The sequence below is a fragment of the Petromyzon marinus genome, chromosome 48 (assembly GCF_048934315.1).
Source record: "Petromyzon marinus isolate PM22_M1 ecotype Great Lakes invasive population chromosome 48, UKy_Petmar_22M1.pri1.0, whole genome shotgun sequence".
NCBI classification, from domain to species: Eukaryota; Metazoa; Chordata; class Hyperoartia; order Petromyzontiformes; family Petromyzontidae; genus Petromyzon; species Petromyzon marinus.
The window spans coordinates 7,987,424-8,007,466 of NC_133714.1; the positions used below are offsets into that span (position 1 = coordinate 7,987,424).

General features: G+C 56.2%; 1 protein-coding gene across 1 annotated transcript; it reads left to right on the plus strand.

The window, feature by feature from the left end:
- Nucleotides 1-1,856: 1,856 nt before the first annotated feature.
- Nucleotides 1,857-19,715, plus strand: LOC116952767 (kininogen-1-like). Its single transcript, XM_032972392.2, has 10 exons — nt 1,857-2,212; nt 4,169-4,285; nt 7,901-8,000; nt 11,603-11,763; nt 12,435-12,548; nt 13,517-13,622; nt 15,278-15,444; nt 17,935-18,045; nt 18,271-18,384; nt 19,461-19,715. Exons 1-10 carry the CDS (start codon nt 1,949-1,951, stop codon nt 19,665-19,667), a joined length of 1,461 nt encoding a protein of 486 aa, XP_032828283.1. The 5' UTR covers nt 1,857-1,948; the 3' UTR covers nt 19,668-19,715.
- Nucleotides 19,716-20,043: the final 328 nt, after the last annotated feature.

Here is a 20,043-nt window from a genome sequence, read left to right on the forward strand (position 1 = left end):
ACTGCTCTGCTCTGGAATTCCATACTCCCATCATCATCATCACCACCACCACCACCACCATCACCGTCTCTTCCCCTCCAAGCTCTTACAACAACAACGACGGTAACCCCACTCTGTTCAAGGAACGCGCCCACACTCTTTTGCACTACGACACTGACGGGCCGCTGTTTGGTTACCAGTGGTTGTCGTTGGACACACTGTGCTCGGCAACTCTGTTACAAAACAAAGAACACCAGCGTGTACGTTCGCAGAGAGAGCAGCGGTATTTGTGGAGCGTGCCCGGCTCTTGCTGATGAGTCCTAGGAGGGGCGAAACCGTTGCAGAGGTTGTGTGTTGAAAGCGAATGCTGCTGGGTTAACGTAAAAGCCTGTCGAGGCCATCACTTTTTTTCGCGTCCTCAAGGGGTTACAAAAAAATTGCCAGAAGGTTGGGTTTCGTGTGCAATCTTGTGCTGCCATGAGGCCCCATATGAACGCCGCCACCCTGCCTCTCATCCAGATCTCTCGGCAATTCCTCCCCCCCCCATACCCAATTATCTCCGATTTGTCCTTCCATCCTCTTCTCGTGTCGCGACCAGCTTCTAACCCCCCATCCCTTTTCCGTAACCCCCGGCGTTTCGATTCGCAAAGCCAAAGGCGATGATTCCGTACGGAGACCTGCGTTGGGAACATCGCACGGCGGATGTTGGGGGCCAAGTTGCTCCTGAGCACCGACGGATGCTTTAGGGCGGCCCCGGGGCCGAGAACGTCGCCGACAACGTCGAGCCGCGACTTGTGCACAAAAAAACCCACAAACAACAGTCTGGAACGCAATCCCTCTGCACATTCGTAGCATCACCTCAATCGCCTCCTTCAGGAGACACTTATGAAACTCACCTCTATAACCACGCTTTCGAGTGACTCTGAGCTTGGCTCCGCGCCTCTGAGTTGCGGCCGTTACGTCCGCAAATTTGAGCGCGTTTTAAATTGCATTATTATCATCACCGTCGCCGCTTAAACGTCCATGGGTCTGCGAATCTCCCACGTGACTCTGTGGCGGCGTCTATTCGAGTCCGTGGGTCTCTCGTGCGAGTCTAATGAAGTTTCCCCTCCGTGAGTCGACGCCTCGCACCGTGTCGTAAACTCCCAGCGCCAATTACTTCATTCGCAGGCCTGCATTGCGGAATAGGAGCATAAACCGTCGCGCAAACTCCGGTCATCTTCGCAGCGGCTTTCGGCTAGCGGCCGTCTGGAACGCTCTTCCGATATTAGGAAGCAACTGGAGCTTGGCACTTTTAAATCGCATTTCTTTTGAACTGATTTTTTGTGTTTAGTTTGTTGTCCCTCCCCCGCACCTCTGATTCGCACGGTTGGCTACGAACGGTGCGAAGGAAGTCCACCGTACATATTCACCACGAGGCTACTCCTCAAGACGTCCACTGGCTAGCTCGCCAGAGCGCGCAAATGTTGCCCATCAACCCTCCGTACTACGCGGCTCCAGCGATCTCCCGCGTAAAATAACCCGGGCACCCGGCTAAAACGGGTCCGTGTAACGAATGAAATAAACTCGAAGCAGCTCGATGGATCGCCGCTCAATCGGTCGACGTGGCGGCCTGTGGCAAGAGACCCCCGCGGACCCCTCACCGCGCAGGCTGCCCATCGCTGCAACCCGCCTCCGTGCGTCGCCCGCCTCCCCGTGTTTACCGAGTGGCGCCGCGTGTTTACTGCATAGTCGCCGCAGCCCACGCCTGCTATCGCGCCTCCACATCTGCCCTCTTCCCCCCCTGCTTTTTGGACGTCAGCCCCAACGGCCGACCCGGGGTCAAACACATGGCACCGGACGGCGGAGTGATCGGGGGGGGGGGGGGGGGAATAAGCGGGCGGGGTGTGGCGGTCACCGCCACATCCCGCTCGCAGCATCGTTTCCACTCCTCTCTCCCGTCGTCTCGCTACGCCCGGCGCTCGCCACGATGCTGCCGCCGCCCCGTCGTCCTCGGCCGTCGTCGCCGTCACCGCTGCTGCTGCTCTGCTGCTGCTGCTGCTGCTTGTTCTTCTTCGGCCGCGGCGGGATGGGGGCGCCGACGGCACCGCAGGCGCAGGAGGAGCTGGGGAGCCGCTTGCCCGTGACGGACGCGCAGGTGCGGCTGGCCGCCGAGACGGCCGTGGGGAGCTTCAACGGCGCGTCCGGAGGGCACCTCTACCGGCTGGCGCGAGTCAAGATGGCCTGGCGCAAGGTGCGGCGAGGCTTTTTTGCCGAGCGGGGAGTGTGCGTCCGGGCAACGCGAGTGCCGCCGACGGCGCGGTCGCACCTCCGGTTAGCGCGGTCGGCTACGTACGGTACTAAAGAAGTTCAACGCACACGTACAACGTAACTAACCGGCGGTACCAATTTGGTGATTTGTCTTTTTTTAAGGTGCAATTTACCCATTCATCTTAATTTATAGTAGCTATGCACGATGGACAACAGTAGAAACATGTAGAGTGTATTGTTTGGGGAAAAATGGAAGGAACAGGAAAGAGAGGAAGACCTAAAAGAGGACGGCTTGACGACACGCCACCATAAGAGATTGGTGCCAGAAAGATGTGGCCACTATTTGAGCAGATTGGCACAAGAAAAGAGGAAAGTGTAAACAAATGACGAAATGTGCAGTGGACACCTAGGGGCTGCCTGCCCATGGATCTTGATTATCATGACGATGGCGATATTGGAATTTGTATCAACTTATTGCTCAACATAGCCTGGAATCGTCCGTAATTGACACGTTTTTTTGGGCCACGTAAGTAATATGTTGTGTCGTGCAGCCTCCTCCACCCGACACGGCCGATTTAATGAAGTTGTCGAATGACGAACAAACGTGACCGATTTCGTTACGGCGTCGGCAGCAGCAGCAGCAGCGATAGTCGCGGCAGTGACGCTGGAAAAAGAGGGAGCAGGATGGGAGGAAACCTGACGGCGGGATTCCCAATCTTCCCAGGCGCGTCTTCTCGTATCACTCTACGCAAACGCGGTGCCTGCGCGTGTGCTTGTCCATTTGCCCGCGTATGTCCAACCCTGTCTCACTGTGTGTGTGTGTCACTGTGTGCCCGCGTATGTGCATCCCTGTCTCACTGTGTGTGTGTCACTGTGTGTGGGGAGCGGTGGTGTAGCGGTTAGCGCGCTGCGCTACAAACCTGGCGACCCGGGTTCGATTCCCGCTCACGGCCAACACCAGTGACGATTATCTGAACCGGTCCCGGGCCTCCCCTAGGTCGACTCAGCCTCAAATGAGTACCTGGTGCGGTGTGTAAAACATCGCTACTAGGGAGACAAAGGCGGTCGGGCGTGGTGCTGGCCACCCACCCCCTCGTGTACCGTTCCGGCATTCATAGGTGCTCGCTAACAGCACTTGCCCCTACAGTCTGTTAAGGCTATACGGGGGATCTTTTATCTTTGTCACTGTGTGTGTGGGGAGCGGTCGCGTAGTAGCGGTTGGCGCGCTGCGCTCGGAACCCCCTGAAGGCCCGAGTTCGATTCCCGCTCGTGGCCAACACCGGTGATGATTATCCGAACCGGTCGTGGGCTTCTACCTATGTCAACTCAGCCTCAAATGAGTACCTGGTGCGGTGTGTAGTAAATATCGCCACCGGGGAGACAAAGGCGGCCGGGCGTGGTGCCGGCCACCCCACCCCCTCGCGTGCCGTGCCGGCCTCATAGGTGCTGCTCGCTAACAGCACTTGCCCTTACAGTCTGTTACAGGCTACACGTCGGGGGGGGGGAGGGGTATGGTTGTCTTCGCACTACGTGTGTCTGCATGTGTGTGTGTGTCTGTATGGGTGCGTGTGTGTCTGTGTGTCTGCGTGTGTGTGCGTGTGTCTGTATGTGTGCGTGTGTCTGCGTGTGTGTGCGTGTGTCTGTATGTGTGCGTGTGTCTGTGTGTGTGTGTCTGCGTTTGTGTGCGTGTGTGTCTGCATGTGTGTGTGTGTCTGCGTTTGTGTGCATGTGTGTCTGCGTGTGCGCGTGTCTGCGTGTGCGCGTGTCTGCGTGTGCGCGTGTCTGCGTGTGTGTGCGTGTGTGTCTGTATGTGTGCGTGTGTCTGCGTTTGTGTGTGCGTGTGTCTGCGTGTGTGTCTGCGTGTGCCGGCGTGTGTGTCTGCGTGTGTCTGCGTGTGTGTCTGCGTGTGCCGGCGTGCGCGTCCGCGTCTCCCTACCAGGACCTCCCTGGGGAACTGAAGCGCTACCACCTGATGTTCGACATCAAGGAGACGGAGTGCGAGCAGAAGGGCGGCTCCAGGCTGTCCGAGTGTCTCTTCAAGTCCGACAACACTGCAGTGAGCGCTGGCACCAGCATTGCCACAACAACAACACAAAAAACACACAAAAAAAATCACCGTTGCTGAGCACGGTGCCCAAAGGCTTCAGAATGTCATGCAGCCAGCCACAAGCAGCACTGTAAAAGCTGGAATATATAGTGAGAGTGTAACACGTTCCTCGTATTGGGGCAAGGTTGTTGTTGTTGTTGTTGTAAAAGCGTTTGGATAAACGCGATGACGACGACGACGACAATGATGATGATGGTGATGGGAGGAGGAGGAGGGATTTCCAGAGTGGAGCAGTACGAGGGGAGAAGCAGAGAGAGAGAAGTGAGGTGACCTGTGGTGCAGTGAGTGCGTGGGTGGGGTGAGCGAGTCAGTGGGTGAGTAAGTGGGTGAGTGCATGATTGACTGATTGAGTTAGTGTGTTGTTGTGACCTGCAGTATCCAGAATAAACACCGCCTCTTTCGAGACCCAAACATCGCACACCTCCTGGCTGTGATATTCCTCCCGCTCGGTGACCCTGGTGGTGGAACCATCGACGACCGCGTCAGGACACCAACAGCAGGCCGAAGCGCAACTTCCCCCTTCGTGAATGGGAAATTCGAGACGCGCTGCCGGTAGCGGCAGCGCGTCTGTGACCGTGGAACCCAAACTATGGCCCAATGAAAGAAAAAAGCAAAACGACACGAACTCTCTCTCTCTCTCTCTCTGCTGTGAAGCCCTCTCGTCGTGGCCAGCAGCAGACCTCGACGGTGGCATCCGGCTCCCGGATTGCCGCCGTGCGCTAGAACAGAAACGGGAACCTGCAGTGTGGCGGTGGCGGTGGTTGTGGGAAAGCGATCGCGCATGGGGTTTAGCGCTACGCCGCGCTACGAACCCGGCGGCCCGAGTTCCATTCCCGCTCACGGGCCAACGCCGGTGACGATTTTCTGCGCCGGTCCCGGGCCTCCCCGAGGCCGACTCGGCCTCAAATGAGTACCTGGTGCGGTGTGGAAACGTCGACACAGAGGGAGGCAAAGGCGGCCGGGCGTGGTGCTGGCCAACCCACCGTCTCGTGTGCCGTGGCGGCCTTTAGAGGTGCTACTCGCTCACAGCATTTGCCCCAACAGTTCTTTCAGGCTATGGGGGGAGGGGGGGGGGTGAATGAAACAAAACGGTCGGTTTGGAGTCCTCGACACGGGTAAGAGGAATCGGCATGAGGGTAGCTGCACCCTGGCGATACTCCAGTAGGTCGTATGATGTGAGGTGCACTGTCATCAAGAGGTGGAAGAGAGGCTCGGGAGGTCGCAGCACGGGAGCCGGCGCCCGGTCGCTGACGAGACCCCATAGGACTCGCATAGAAAACCCACAGACTCGCGTGGAAAACCCACAGACTGGCGTGGAAAACCCACAGACTCGCGTGGAAAACCCACAGACTCGTGGGGAAAACCCACAGACTCGCGTGGAAAACCCACAGACTCGCGTGGAAAACCCACAGACTCGCGTAGAAAACCCACAGACTCGCGTGGAAAACCCACAGACTCGTGGGGAAAACCCACAGACTCGCGTGGAAAACCCACAGACTCGCGTGGAAAACCCACAGACTCGCATAGAAAACCTACAGACTCGCGTGGAAAACCCACACGCTCGCGTGGAAAACCCACAGACTGGCGTGGAAAACCCACAGACTGGCGTGGAAAACCCACAGACTCGCGTGGAAAACCCACAGACTCGCGTGGAAAACCCATAGACTCGCGTGGAAAACCCACAGACTCGCGTGGAAAACCCACAGACTCGCGTAGAAAACCCACAGACTCGCGTGGAAAACCCACAGACTCGTGGGGAAAACCCACAGACTCGCGTGGAAAACCCACAGACTCGCGTGGAAAACCCACAGACTCGCATAGAAAACCTACAGACTCGCGTGGAAAACCCACACGCTCGCGTGGAAAACCCACAGACTGGCGTGGAAAACCCACAGACTGGCGTGGAAAACCCACAGACTCGTGGGGAAAACCCACAGACTCGCGTGGAAAACCCACAGACTCGCGTGGAAAACCCACAGACTCGCGTAGAAAACCCACAGACTCGCGTGGAAAACCCACAGACTCGTGGGGAAAACCCACAGACTCGCGTGGAAAACCCACAGACTCGCGTGGAAAACCCACAGACTCGCATAGAAAACCTACAGACTCGCGTGGAAAACCCACACGCTCGCGTGGAAAACCCACAGACTGGCGTGGAAAACCCACAGACTGGCGTGGAAAACCCACAGACTCGCGTGGAAAACCCACAGACTCGCGTGGAAAACCCATAGACTCGCGTGGAAAACCCACAGACTCGTGGGGAAAACCCACACGCTCGTGTAGAAAACCCACAGACTCGCGTGGAAAACCCACAGACTCGCGTGGAAAACCCACAGACTCGCGTAGAAAACCCACAGACTCGTGTAGAAAACCCACAGACTCGCGTGGAAAACCCACAGACTCGCGGGGAAAACCCACAGACTCGTGTGGAAAACCCACAGACTCACATAGAAAACCCACAGACTCGCGGGGAAAACCCACAGACTCGCGTAGAAAACCCACAGACTCACATAGAAAACCCACAGACTCGCGTAGAAAACCCACAGACTCGCGTAGAAAACCCACAGACTCGCGTGGAAAACCCACAGACTCGTGTAGAAAACCCACAGACTCGCGTGGAAAACCCACAGACTCGCGTGGAAAACCCACAGACTCGCGTAGAAAACCCACAGACTCGCGTGGAAAACCCACAGACTCGCGTGGAAAACCCACAGACTCGTGTAGAAAACCCACAGACTCGCGTGGAAAACCCACAGACTCGCGTGGAAAACCCACAGACTCGCGTAGAAAACCCACAGACTCGCGTGGAAAACCCACAGACTCGCGTGGAAAACCCACAGACTCGCGTGGAAAACCCACAGACTCGTGGGGAAAACCCACAGACTCGCGTGGAAAACCCACAGACTCGCGTAGAAAACCCACAGACTCGCGTGGAAAACCCACAGACTCGCGCGGAAAACCCACAGACTCGCGTGGAAAACCCACAGACTCGCGTAGAAAACCCACAGACTCGCGTGGAAAACCCACAGACTCACGTGGGAAACCCACAGACTCGCGTGGAAAACCCACAGACTCGCGTAGAAAACCCACAGACTCGCGTGGAAAACCCACAGACTCGCGTGGAAAACCCACAGGCTCGCGTGGAAAACCCACAGGCTTGCGTGGAAAACCCACAGACTCGGGGACGACTAAATTGGGGGACCGCCACATACACATTTGGTTGTGCACTTAATTTGGTTAAATTCCATTGAGGTGCTGCTTGCTACTGGGTGGACCAGAGATCACATCGACCCCCTGTACTCACGTCTCTATACCCCGCTGTACCCATGTCCCCACGTCCCTCTATCCTCACATTCCATGTGTCGCCATGTTTCTATATCCATAAGTCCCCTTATTCCCATGTGTCATGTCCCTGCGTGTCCCCCCGTGTCCTCCCGTGTCCCCCCCGTGTCCCCCCGCGTCCCCCCGTGTCCCCGCCGTGTCCTTGCATGTCCCCCCGCGTCACCCCGCGTCACCCCCGTGTCCCCACGTGCCCCCCCCCCCCCCCCGTGTCCCCACGCGCAGATGCTGGGTGTCTGTTACGGGGACGTTGACTTCCTTCCGGGCAAGGAGGCCACGGCTGTGGGACACCCCACGTGCCAGATGAAGAAACCAATCCTCGAAGGTAACTCGCTCGCTCCCTTACTCGCACGTCGTCGTCGTCGTCATCGTCGAAATCCATCGCGCGGCAGTACCGCAACCCAGCTGCGGAACTCCCGCAGGCTGCGTCTGCGCAACACGGTGCGTGCCTTCCTGTTGAATGTCGTGCTTCCAAGAACGGCACGGACACCACGCCATCCCGCGCGACGACGATTTGATTATCCCTCCGCCACCGTGTCAGTGACTCCCCATTGGACTCGGGCTGGCCATGGCACCTGCATCTGCACCAACTCAAACCCAGTTGCCAGCCAAGGCCTGGGTAATGATTTGCCGTGCGATGGCGGAAGGGGGGTGGGGGGGGGCGGCCGCCGTAACATCAAAGAGCCGAGCGCTCCGATAAGCGCATGGGGACATGACAACAAGAGAGAGAGAGAGGACCCCGCGGCCTCTGCACCGTGCCACACCGGCTGTTTGCGCAAGCCGAGGGCCACGGCATGCCACCCCACCCCCCGCCCCCCCGGGGGTGAAGGCCATGTCACGTTACACCGAGTTCCAAGCGCGCTGTATGTATGCATGTATGTACAACCTCTTTCGCACCGTGCCACTCACTCGCCCATCTTCCCACTTAAATCACCCAATTTATGTTCTGTTGCTGCTACCGTGGTAACCGTTAGCGTGAACTTCGCTCGCACGCCTACTCTCTCACTCGCCCAATCACTCACCCATCCATCCAGTCACTCACTAACCCACTCTCTCACCCGCCCAATCACTCACCCATCCATCCAGTCACTCACTAACCCGCTCTCTCACTCGCCCAATCACTCACCCATCCATCCAGTCACTCACTCACCCACCCAATCACTCACCCATCCATCCAGTAACTCACTAACCCACTCACTCACCCACCCAATCATTCACCCATCCATCCAGTCACTCACTAACCTACTCTCTCACCCACCCAATCACTCACCCATCCATCCAGTCACTCACTAACCCACTCACTCACCCACCCAATCACTCACCCATCCATCCAGTCACTGACTAGCCCACTCACTCACCCACCCAATCACTCACCCATCCATCCAGTCACTCACTAACCCACTCTCTCACTCGCCCAATCACTCACCCATCCATCCAGTCACTCACTAACCCACTCTCTCACTCACCAAATCACTCACCCATCCATCCAGTCACTCACTAACCCACTCACTCACCCACCCAATCACTCACCCATCCATCCAGTCACTCACTAACCCACTCTCTCACCCGCCCAATCACTCACCCATCCATCCAGTCACTCACTAACCCACTCACCCACCCAATCACTCACCCATCCATCCAGTCACTCACTAACCCACTCATTCACCCACCCAATCATTCACCCATCCATCCAGTCACTCACTAACCCACTCTCTCACTCGCTCAATCACTCACCCATCCATCCAGTCACTCACTAACCCACTCACTAACCCGCCCAATCACTCACCCATCCATCCAGTTACTCACTAACCCACTCACTCACCCACCCAATCACTCACCCATCCGTACAGTCACTCACTAACCCACTCTCTCACCCGCCCAATCACTCACCCATCCATCCAGTCACTCACTAACCCACTCACTCACCCACCCAATCACTCACCCATCCATCCAGTCACTCACTAACCCACTCATTCACTCACCCAATCACTCACCCATCCATCCAGTCACTCACTAACCCACTCTCTCACTCGCCCAATCACTCACCCATCCATCCAGTCACTCACTAACCCACTCTCTCACTCGCCCAGTCACTCACCCATCCATCCAGTCACTCACTAACCCACTCACCCACCCAATCACTCACCCATCCATCCAGTCACTCACTAGCCCACTCACTCACCCACCCAATCACTCACCCATCCATCCAGTCACTCACTAACCCACTCACTCACCCACCCAATCACTCACCCATCCATCCAGTCACTCACTAACCCACTCTCTCACTCGCCCAATCACTCACCCATCCATCCAGTCACTCACTAACCCACTCTCTCACTCAACAAATCACTCAACCATCCATCCAGTCACTCACTAACCCACTCACTCACCCACCCAATCACTCACCCATCCATCCAGTCACTCACTAACCCACTCTCTCACCCACCCAATCACTCACCCATCCATCCAGTCACTCACTAACCCACTCACTCACCCACCCAATCACTCACCCATCCATCCAGTCACTCACTAACCCACTCATTCACCCACCCAATCATTCACCCATCCATCCAGTCACTCACTAACCCACTCTCTCACTCGCCCAATCACTCACCCATCCATCCAGTCACTCACTAACCCACTCACTAACCCGCCCAATCACTCATCCATCCATCCAGTCACTCACTAACCCACTCACTCACCCACCCAATCACTCACCCATCCGTACAGTCACTCACTAACCCACTCTCTCACCCGCCCAATCACTCACCCATCCATCCAGTCACTCACTAACCCACTCACTCACCCACCCAATCACTCACCCATCCATCCAGTCACTCACTAACCCACTCATTCACCCACCCAATCACTCACCCATCCATCCAGTCACTCACTAACCCACTCTCTCACTCGCCCAATCACTCACCCATCCATCCAGTCACTCACTAACCCACTCACTAACCCGCCCAATCACTCACCCATCCATACAGTCACTCACTAACCCACTCACTCACACACCTAATCACTCACCCATCCATCCAGTCACTCACTAACCCACTCATTCACCCACCCAATCACTCACCCATCCATCCAATCACTCACTAACACACTCTCTCACTCGCCCAATCACTCACCCATCCATCCAGTCACTCACTAACCCACTCACTCACCCACCCAATCACTCACCCATCCATCCAGTCACTCACTAACCCACTCACTCAACCACCCAAGCACTCACCCATCCATACAGTCACTCACTAACCCACTCTCTCACTCACCCAATCACTCACCCATCCATCCAGTCAATCACTAACACACTCACTCACCCACCCAATCACTCACCCATCCATCCAGTCACTCACTAACCCACTCACTCACCCACCCAATCACTCACCCACCCAATCACTCACCCATCCATCCAGTCACTCACTAGCCCACTCACTCACCCACCCAATCACTCACCCATCCATCCAGTCACTCACTAAGCCACTCACTCACCCACCCAATCACTCACCCATTCATCCAGTCACTCACTAACCCACTCACCCACCCAATCACTCACCCATCCACCCAGTCACTTACCCACCCATTCACTCACTAATAACTTACCCACCCATCCACTCATCACCTACGGGGATATATGTATATGGTCAGATATGTATGTATGTAGAACTTCTTTCGTACCGTACGTAGCGGTGTGTAAACATTGCCACTGGAGAGACAAAGGCGGACGGGCACAGTGCTGTCCACCCACCCCCTCGTGTGCCGTGTCGGCCTTCACAGGTGCTCGCTAGCAGCACTTGCCCCAACAGTCTGTTCAGGCTATACGGGGGGGGATCTTCGTCTAAACATATCTGTATCACTTTGCCCGTCTCAACTTAGCAGTCTCACCGTACCAGTCTCACCGTGCTCGACTCCACCGCGCAGAGACGCTGGTCACCTGGGGATCCGGCTGCTCCGGATGTGCCGTGCCGGTTTCCAGGGAGGAGGCCCAGGTTGCGGTCGATGCGGCGCTCAGAGTCTTCAACTCGGCCAACGCGCAGCACAAGCAGTTCGCGCTGAAGAGCGTCGACAGGGCGACCAAGGAGGTGACATACAGCGCGGTGTCAAAACAAAACAAAAAAACTGTTTAAATAAAAACATTTCATCTCATCAGGTAAGGCCCCCACCGAGCGGAAAAGGTCTGTTTCTCAGAGGTGACCTGGCTATCACAAATGATGGCTCAACGAAGTGGCTTATCGTCAGGCGGAAATTTATAGCGGCCAAATACTCCTTAAGTAACGCACGTCGATTGTGGAGGGCAAAAGCCGGAGGAGCCGGAGAAAAATCCACGCGACCACGGGGAGAAAAGAGAGACGCAAACTCCAAATATACAGCAGGAGGCACCAGGGTCGGGATAGAATCCACGACCTCCTGTACACCAGGCGAGATAGTTAACATCTCCTAGCCACCGTGGCCCAAAGACCTGGAACACGGCTACCAAGTTGACGTTCGTGATCCATCCCCGAGTCCTGAGCCAGCCCTGCAACGGACTGAAAAGCATTGTTGTTGTTGTTGATGTTTCAGAGAGCCTATTTCAGTGTGTGATCGGTGCGCATTGGTGGTGGACTGGACGCACGCATGAGGGTGCGCAAGACCAAATGTTCTCACTTGCCGCTGGCCGCGTGGTGCCCAAAGCGTGCTGTGTCACGGGTGGCGATGCCGCCGCCGCCGCCGCTGCTGTCGTTCTGCCGCTCGCCTGCTGTCCCCCCCCCCCCAGGTGGTGGTGGGGCTGAGGTTCCACGTGGAGTTCTCGGTGCAGGAGACGTCGTGCTCCAGCAACGGCAGCTCCGGCCAGCGGGGGCGCTGTTCCCTAGAGGCCCTGGGCGTGGCCGTGAGTCTCCCCCGCCCCGCTCACCTGCAATATTCACACACACGCACACACGGCCTGCACTCCCCACACTATGGCCACACTACCCACTCTGGCCACACCCACAACAGTCCAGCCACACTCCCCGCACTACGGCCACACTCCCCACGCTTCCCACACTCCCCACACTCCACCACACTCCCCGCACTACGGCCACACTCCCCACGCTTCCCACACTCCGGCCACACTCCCCACACTACGGCCACACCCCACAACACTCTGGCCACACTCCCCACACTACGGCCACACTCCCCGCACTCTCCACACTACGGCCACACTCCCCGCACTACGGCCACACCCCCCGCACTACGGCCACACTCCCCACACAACGGCCACACTCCCCGCACTATGGCCACACTCCCCACGCTACGGCCACACTCCCCGCACTACGGCCACACTCCCCACGCTACGGCCACACTCCCCGCACTACAGCCACACTCCCCGCACTACGGCCACACTCCCCGCACTACGGCCACACTCCCCGCACTACGGCCACACTCCCCACGCTACGGCCACACTCCCTGCACTACAGCCACACTCCCCGCACTACGGCCACACTCCCCACACTACGGCCACACTCCCCACTCCCCACACTACGGCCACACTCCCCGCACTACGGCCACACTCCCCACACTACGGCCACACTCCCCACTCCCCACACTACGGCCACACTCCCCACACTACGGCCACACTCCCCGCACTACGGCCACACTCCCCGCACTACGGCCACACTCCCCGCACTACGGCCACACTCCCCACACTACGGCCACACTCCCCCCACTCCGGCCACACTCCTCGCACTACGGCCACACTCCCCACACTCCGGCCACACTCCCCGCACTGAGCGGTCACGAGGCGATGACCCGATTCGGGGGACCGATGCTCTAACCGTCCTCTCCCGTCCTCTCCCGTCCGCACCGTCGCGAGCGCAGACGCTGGGGAAGTGCAGAGCGGAGGTCGCGTTTGGGGTCGGGGAGTCGGAGGGGCGAGTGAGGGGCTTCCCCGCGTGCCAGCTCACCTCGCCCGTCCACGAGAGCGGTAACCCCTCCACACGGCGACGTGCTCGCCGCTCCGCACGGGGTGTTAGCGGTTACGCCGATGAAATGAAGAAGAGCTTTTTACCCTTTCCGGCAGAAAAAAATAAAGGTGTTCGCATGTTCAAACGCCCGATGGATAAACTTTTTGCAAGGCATCAGGCCTGCATTGGCCACACGTACTTTGCGCAAAATAAAACATGCAAACTAAACGTGCTCCGATAACTTGAGGCATCGTCTTTGAGGCCCATTGGCCTGCACCAGAGACGACAGTCTTAAGTCGAGACGGGCAAAGTGAGACAGGGATTCCCAGCCTCTCGGAGGTCCGAGAGGCACAATGGTCCCATGGCCGTGCGTAGACCAGCGGTGGTTGGCGGAGCTAGGGAACCGGTGGATGAGGTGGGCAGTCAGCGTTGCATTGGGGCGAAGGTGGAGTTGGAGGGATGGAGTGAGGGTCAGGTCAGGTTGGGGCTTGGTGAAGGTTCCAGGTGGGGTTGAGCGAGTTTCAGTTCGTGCAGTGGAATGGAGACCACCCCCACCCAGGTGGGTAAGTGACTGGGTTGGTGGGTGAGTGAGTAGGTGAGTGGGTTAGTGAGTAACTGGGTGGACGGGTGAGTAGGTGAGTGGGTTAGTGACTGGATGGAGGGGTGAGTGGGCGAGTGAGTAGGTGAGTGGGTTAGTGAGTGACTGGATGGACGGGTGAGTGAGGAGGTGAGTGGGTTAGTGACTGGATGGACGGGTGGGTGAGGAGGTGAGTGGGTTAGTGAGTGACTGGGTTGGACGGGTGAGTGAGTAGGTGAGTGGGTTAGTGAGTGACTGGGTGGATGGCTGAGTGAGTAGGTGAGTGGGTTAGTGACTGGGTGGAAGGGTGGGTGGGTGAGTGAGTAGGTGAGTGGGTTAGTGAGTGACTGGATGGACGGGTGTGTGGGTGAGTGAGTAGGTGAGTGGGTTAGTGAGTGACTGGGTGGACGGTTGAGTGGGTGAGTAGGTGAGTGGGTTAGTGAGTGACTGGATGGGCGGGTGAGTGGGTGAGTAGGCGAGTAGGTTAGTGAGTGACTGGATGGACGGGTGAGTGGGTGAGTAGGTGAGTGGGTTAGTGAGTGACTGGATGGGCGGGTGGGTGGGTGAGTGAGTAGGTGAGTGGGTTAGTGAGTGACTGGGTGGACGGGTGAGTGGGTGAGTAGGTGAGTGGGTTAGTGAGTGACTGGATGGGCGGGTGAGTGGGTGAGCAAGTAGGTGAGTGGGTTAGTGAGTGACTGGGTGGACGGGTGAGTGGGTGAGTAGGTGAGTGGGTTAGTGAGTGACTGGATGGGCGGGTGAGTGGGTGAGCGAGTAGGTGAGTGGGTTAGTGAGTGACTGGGTGGGCGGGAGAGTGGGCGTGCGTGCGAGTGGAGTTCACGCGAACGGTTACTACGGGAGCAGCGACCAGAATATAAGTTGGGCAATTCGGTCGGGCAGATGGACGAGCGGGTGGCACACGGTTTGCCTACGTACGGTGCGAAATAAATTCACCATGCGTACACAGTAGGACGATGGGCGAGCGAGTGAAGTTCACGCGGACAGCAAGCATCACAGCGGCCGTAGCGGAGTGACGCGGAGGCGACCGGCTGACGAGCACGTCTCACCGCACCCCTCCCACGTGTTCCACTCGTTGCGCAGTGCCCGCGGCGAGCGCCCCGTGCACGGGCTGCCCCGTGCCGATCCACCACGACGACCCGGCCGCGTGGCTCGTCATCCGCACCGCGCTGCCCGTCCTCAACGCCACCGCCGCCAACGCCAGCCTCCCTCCGCTGGCGCCCGCGGTCGTCCTGTCAGCCGAGCGGCATGTACGGCACGCCCGCAACCAAAGGGCACAATTGGGTGGGGGCGGGGGGGGTGGACCAGGTGGAGTATGGTGCTACGATTCAGGGATGAGATCCGGATAAAAACACGTTTGGGATGCCGGGATCTTCAAAGACGATTTGACATCGTTTTTCTGAATTTTTTGAACCGTTTGCACAAGGCGGCTGACGAGATTTTTTGGGGTTACAGTGAGGGAAAAAATTATTTGATCCCCTGCTGATTTTGTACGTTTGCCCACTGACAAAGAAATGATCAGTCTATAATTTTAATGGTAGGTTTATTTGAACAGTGAGAGACAAAATAACAACAAAATCAAGAAAAACGCATGTCAAAAATGTTATAAATTGATTTGCATTTTAATGAGGGAAATAAGTATTTGACCCCTCTGCAAAACATGACTTAGTACTTGGTAGCAAAACCTTTGTTGGCAATCACAGAGGTCAGACGTTTCTTGTAGTTGGCCATCAGGTTTTCACACATCTCAGGAGGGATTTTGTCCCACTCCTCTTTGCAGATCTTTTCCAAGTCATTAAGGTTTCGAGACTGACGTTTGGCAACTCGAACCTTCAGCTCCCTCCACAGATTTTCTATGGGATTAAGGTCTGGAGACTGGCTAGGCCACTCCAGGACCTTAATGTGCTTCTTCTTGAGCCACTCCTTTGCTGCCTTGGCCATGTGTTTTGGGTCATTGTCATGCTGGAATACCCATCCACGACCCATTTTCAATGCCCTGGCTGAGGGAAGGAGGTTCTCACCCAAGATTTGACGGGACATGGCCCCGTCCATCGTCCCTTTGATGCGGTGAAGTTGTCCTGTCCCCTTAGCAGAAAAACACTCCCAAAGCATAATGTTTCCACCTCCATGTTTTATGGTGGGGATGGTGTTCTTGGGATCATAGGCAGCATTCCTCCTCCTCCAAACACGGCGAGTTGAGTTGATGCCGAAGAGCTCCATTTTGGTCTCATCTGACCACAACACTTTCACCCAGTTGTCCTCTGAATCATTCAGATGTTTATTGGCAAACTTCAGACGGGCATGTATATGTGCTTTCTTGAGCAGGGGGACCTTGCGGGCGCTGCAGGATTTCAGTCCTTCACGGCGTAGTGTGTTACCAATTGTTTTCTTGGTGACTATGGTCCCAGCTGCCTTGAGATCATTGACAAGATCCTCCCGTGTAGTTCTGGGCTGATTCCTCACCGTTCTCATGATCATTGTAACTCCACGAGGTGAGATCTTGCATAGAGCCCCAGGCCGATTGACAGTTCTTTTGTGTTTATTACATTTGCGAATAATCGTACCAACTGTTGGCACCTTCTCACCAAGCTGCTTGGCAATGGTCTTGTAGCCCATTCCAGCCTTGTGTAGGTCTACAATCTTGTCCCTGACATCCTTGGAGAGCTCTTTGGTCTTGGTCATGGTGGAGAGTTTGCAATCTGATTGATTGCTTCTGTGGACAGGTGCCTTTTATACAGGTAACAAGCTGAGATTAGGAGCACTCCCTTTAAGAGTGTGCTCCTAATCTCAGCTCATTACCTGTATAAAAGACACCTGGGAGCCAGAAATTTTTCTGATTGAGAGAGGGTCAAATACTTATTTCACTCATTAAAATGCAAATCAATTTATAACATTTTTGACATGCGTTTTTCTGGATTTTGTTGTTATTCTGTCTCTCACTGTTCAAATAAACCTACCATTAAAATTATAGACTAATCATTTCTTTGTCAGTGGGCAAACGTACAAAATCAGCAAGGGATCAAATACTTTTTTCCCTCACTGTAGGTGTCGTGATGACTCAACCAAAAATTGCGTGCTATGAAGAAGGCCCATTGCCCGAAACGTCACCCCCCCCCACCCGCACGGTGTAGTTATTTGTGCTTGCGCGCCACTGGCAAGGCAGCGGCGACGTCAATTTGCCAAATTTACGTCGTGAAACCCTCCACTCGCGTCATTTTTTGCAACAAATTATACTGTCGCGTGTACGAGCGTTTATGTTGTGCCAATTGTCATTGTTTCAGTTGTTGTTAGTTGTTATTTGTACAAGTGCCACACCTGTACGCGTGACTATTCAAAGGTGTTCTTTGGTTCTTTCGGTAAAGTCACGTAGAATGAGAATAAAATAATAAAATAACACAATGAAGCTCTGTCGTCCCGACAGGTCTGTACCTTTCACCTGAAGACGGCCGCTTGCGTTGTGGCCGAAACGTCGTGAGAATTTTATTGTGTTATTTTATTATTTTATTCTCATTCTACGTGACTTTACCGTAAGAACCAAAGAAGATGAATCATTGCAGTCACGAAAGCTTTAAATCGATATTCAAAGGTGATCGGGAGCGGTGGCGGCCACCCACCCACCCCCTCTTGTGCCATGGCGGCCTTCATAGGCGGTGCTGCGCGCTAACAGCGCTTGCCCCCAACAGCCTGTGAAGGCCACACGGTTGGAGAGGAGGATCTTTGTTGCGTGCGTGCGCGTCTAGACGGCCGTGGGAGACGTGACGCACGTGAGGTTCACGGTGCTGCAGGGGAGGTGCGAGACGCCGCAGGACAGCGTGAAGCCCACGTGCGAGTTCAGCACGGGAGAACACCTGGTGAGGAGGCCTCTCTGGCTGGGACTTTAAAAAAAAAAAAATTGTAATATTCGTTTTATTTTTGCAGCGTTCCCTCGTGCCGGAGATGCTCGTGAAGAGCAAGTTTCGCGGATAATGATCGTCCGACGAAAACAAACCTCTCTTATTACGTGAATTACCTAAACTAAATACGGAAATAAGATATTAAATACGTGAACATTATCAAAGCACGCGCATGTGTTCCAGACTTCCGGAATCTGCACGGTGCAACAGAAGCGCAACGCTCAGCATCGGCTGTCTCAGATCGCCATCGCCTGCAACGTATCAAGAGACAACGAGACGCAGCTCATCAGCAGATCGGTACGAGCGCAGCCAGTGTTCACACCGTCGTTCAGCGTAGCCGTTGGGGGCTTTAGGACAACCCTAATTTCATACGCATCGGCGCCATTCTTATAGCGCGCTCGGGAACAAAGTTTGACCACGACACAGTGCGCGTGCGAGTCTCTGGGTTTCCATGCAGTTCTCTGGGTCTCGTCGTAAGTCTATGGGTCTCTGTGCGAGTCGATGGGTCTCTATATGAGCGACAACTCAGAATAAAATCAGTGTTTTTGGCTGCAATAAATGTACACGTGATAATACGCCACTTCATTGAGCTATCGTGTTGTGATAGCCAGGTTGCTCCTGAAAAAGAGTTACATAGCTCAGTGGGCCATTGCCTGGTAAAATAAAAAGGTTAATTTAAGTCACTGGTGACCTGGTTGAGCCCATCATCAACTCACTGCGCTTAATAACCCCGGTTCAGTCGTGGACGGCGGGCAAAAACCCGGATTTGATCCCAGGCTCTCGGCAGTGTGGGCTCAGCGCCGTGACTCCCCGAGCCACCCTGAATCTTCGTGATGACCCCCCCCCCCCCCTTTAACCTGACCTTTCACCTGCGATCCTTGAGGAGGCAGGGGGAGGGTTGGGGGGGATGGCGGCTGTAGCAGGGCGTGACCGTGAGACGCCGCCACCGCCGTACGTACGTAGAACTTAAATTTCGATTTAAAGCTTTCGTGACTGCAAGGATTCATCTTCTTTGGTTCTTTCGGTAAAGTCACGTAGAATGAGAATAAAATAATAAATTGATAAAATAAAATAACACAATAATATTCTCACGACGTTTCGGCCACAACACAAGCGGCCTTCATCAGGTGAAGGGGACGAGACTGTCTGGAGGACAGCGCTGGAGCGCTGTCTGTCTGGAGCGCTGTCTGTCTGGAGCGCTGTCCTCCAGACAGTCTCGTCCCCTTCACCTGATGAAGGCCGCTTGTGTTGTGGCCGAAACGTCGTGAGAATATTGTTATTTTATTTTATCAATTTATTTAATTCTCATTCTACGTAGAACTTCTTTCGCACCGTGCGTAGCCTACCGCGCTAACCGGTGGCGCTGTCGGCAGGAGGCGGTCTCCACCACCAGCACCGAGGGTGCCTCCACGGGCGGCTCCGGCTCAAGCCCCGGTGGTGGGGACGCCGTGGCGGCCGACCGGAACGGCAAAATCACCGAGCACCTGGGGCTGGACGTGACGGACATTTCGCACGTGCTGTCTCCCGCGCCCTCTGACCCCACGCTCACGGACTTCGACCTCCTGGACGCTCTGGGATAAGAGCGGCGGGGGCAGCCGAGGAGTTACGAGAAAAACGAGCGGCGGTCACCCCCCTAATGCACCCCCCCACGCACCTCCCCCCCCCCCCCCATACACCTCCTGCCCCCACGCACCCCCCCCTACGCACCTCCCCCCCACACACATCCCCCCCCCACGCACCTCCTGCCCCCACGCACCCCCCCCACGCACCTCCCCGCCCCCCCACGCACCTCCCCGCCCCCACGCACCTCCCCCCCCCCACGCACCTCCCCCCCCCCACGCCCCTCCCCCCATGCACCTCCCCCCCCCCATGCACCTCCCCCCCCCACGCACCTCCTCCCCCCCACGCACCCCCCCCTCCCCCCCTCACACACCTCCCCCCATGCCCCTCCCCCGA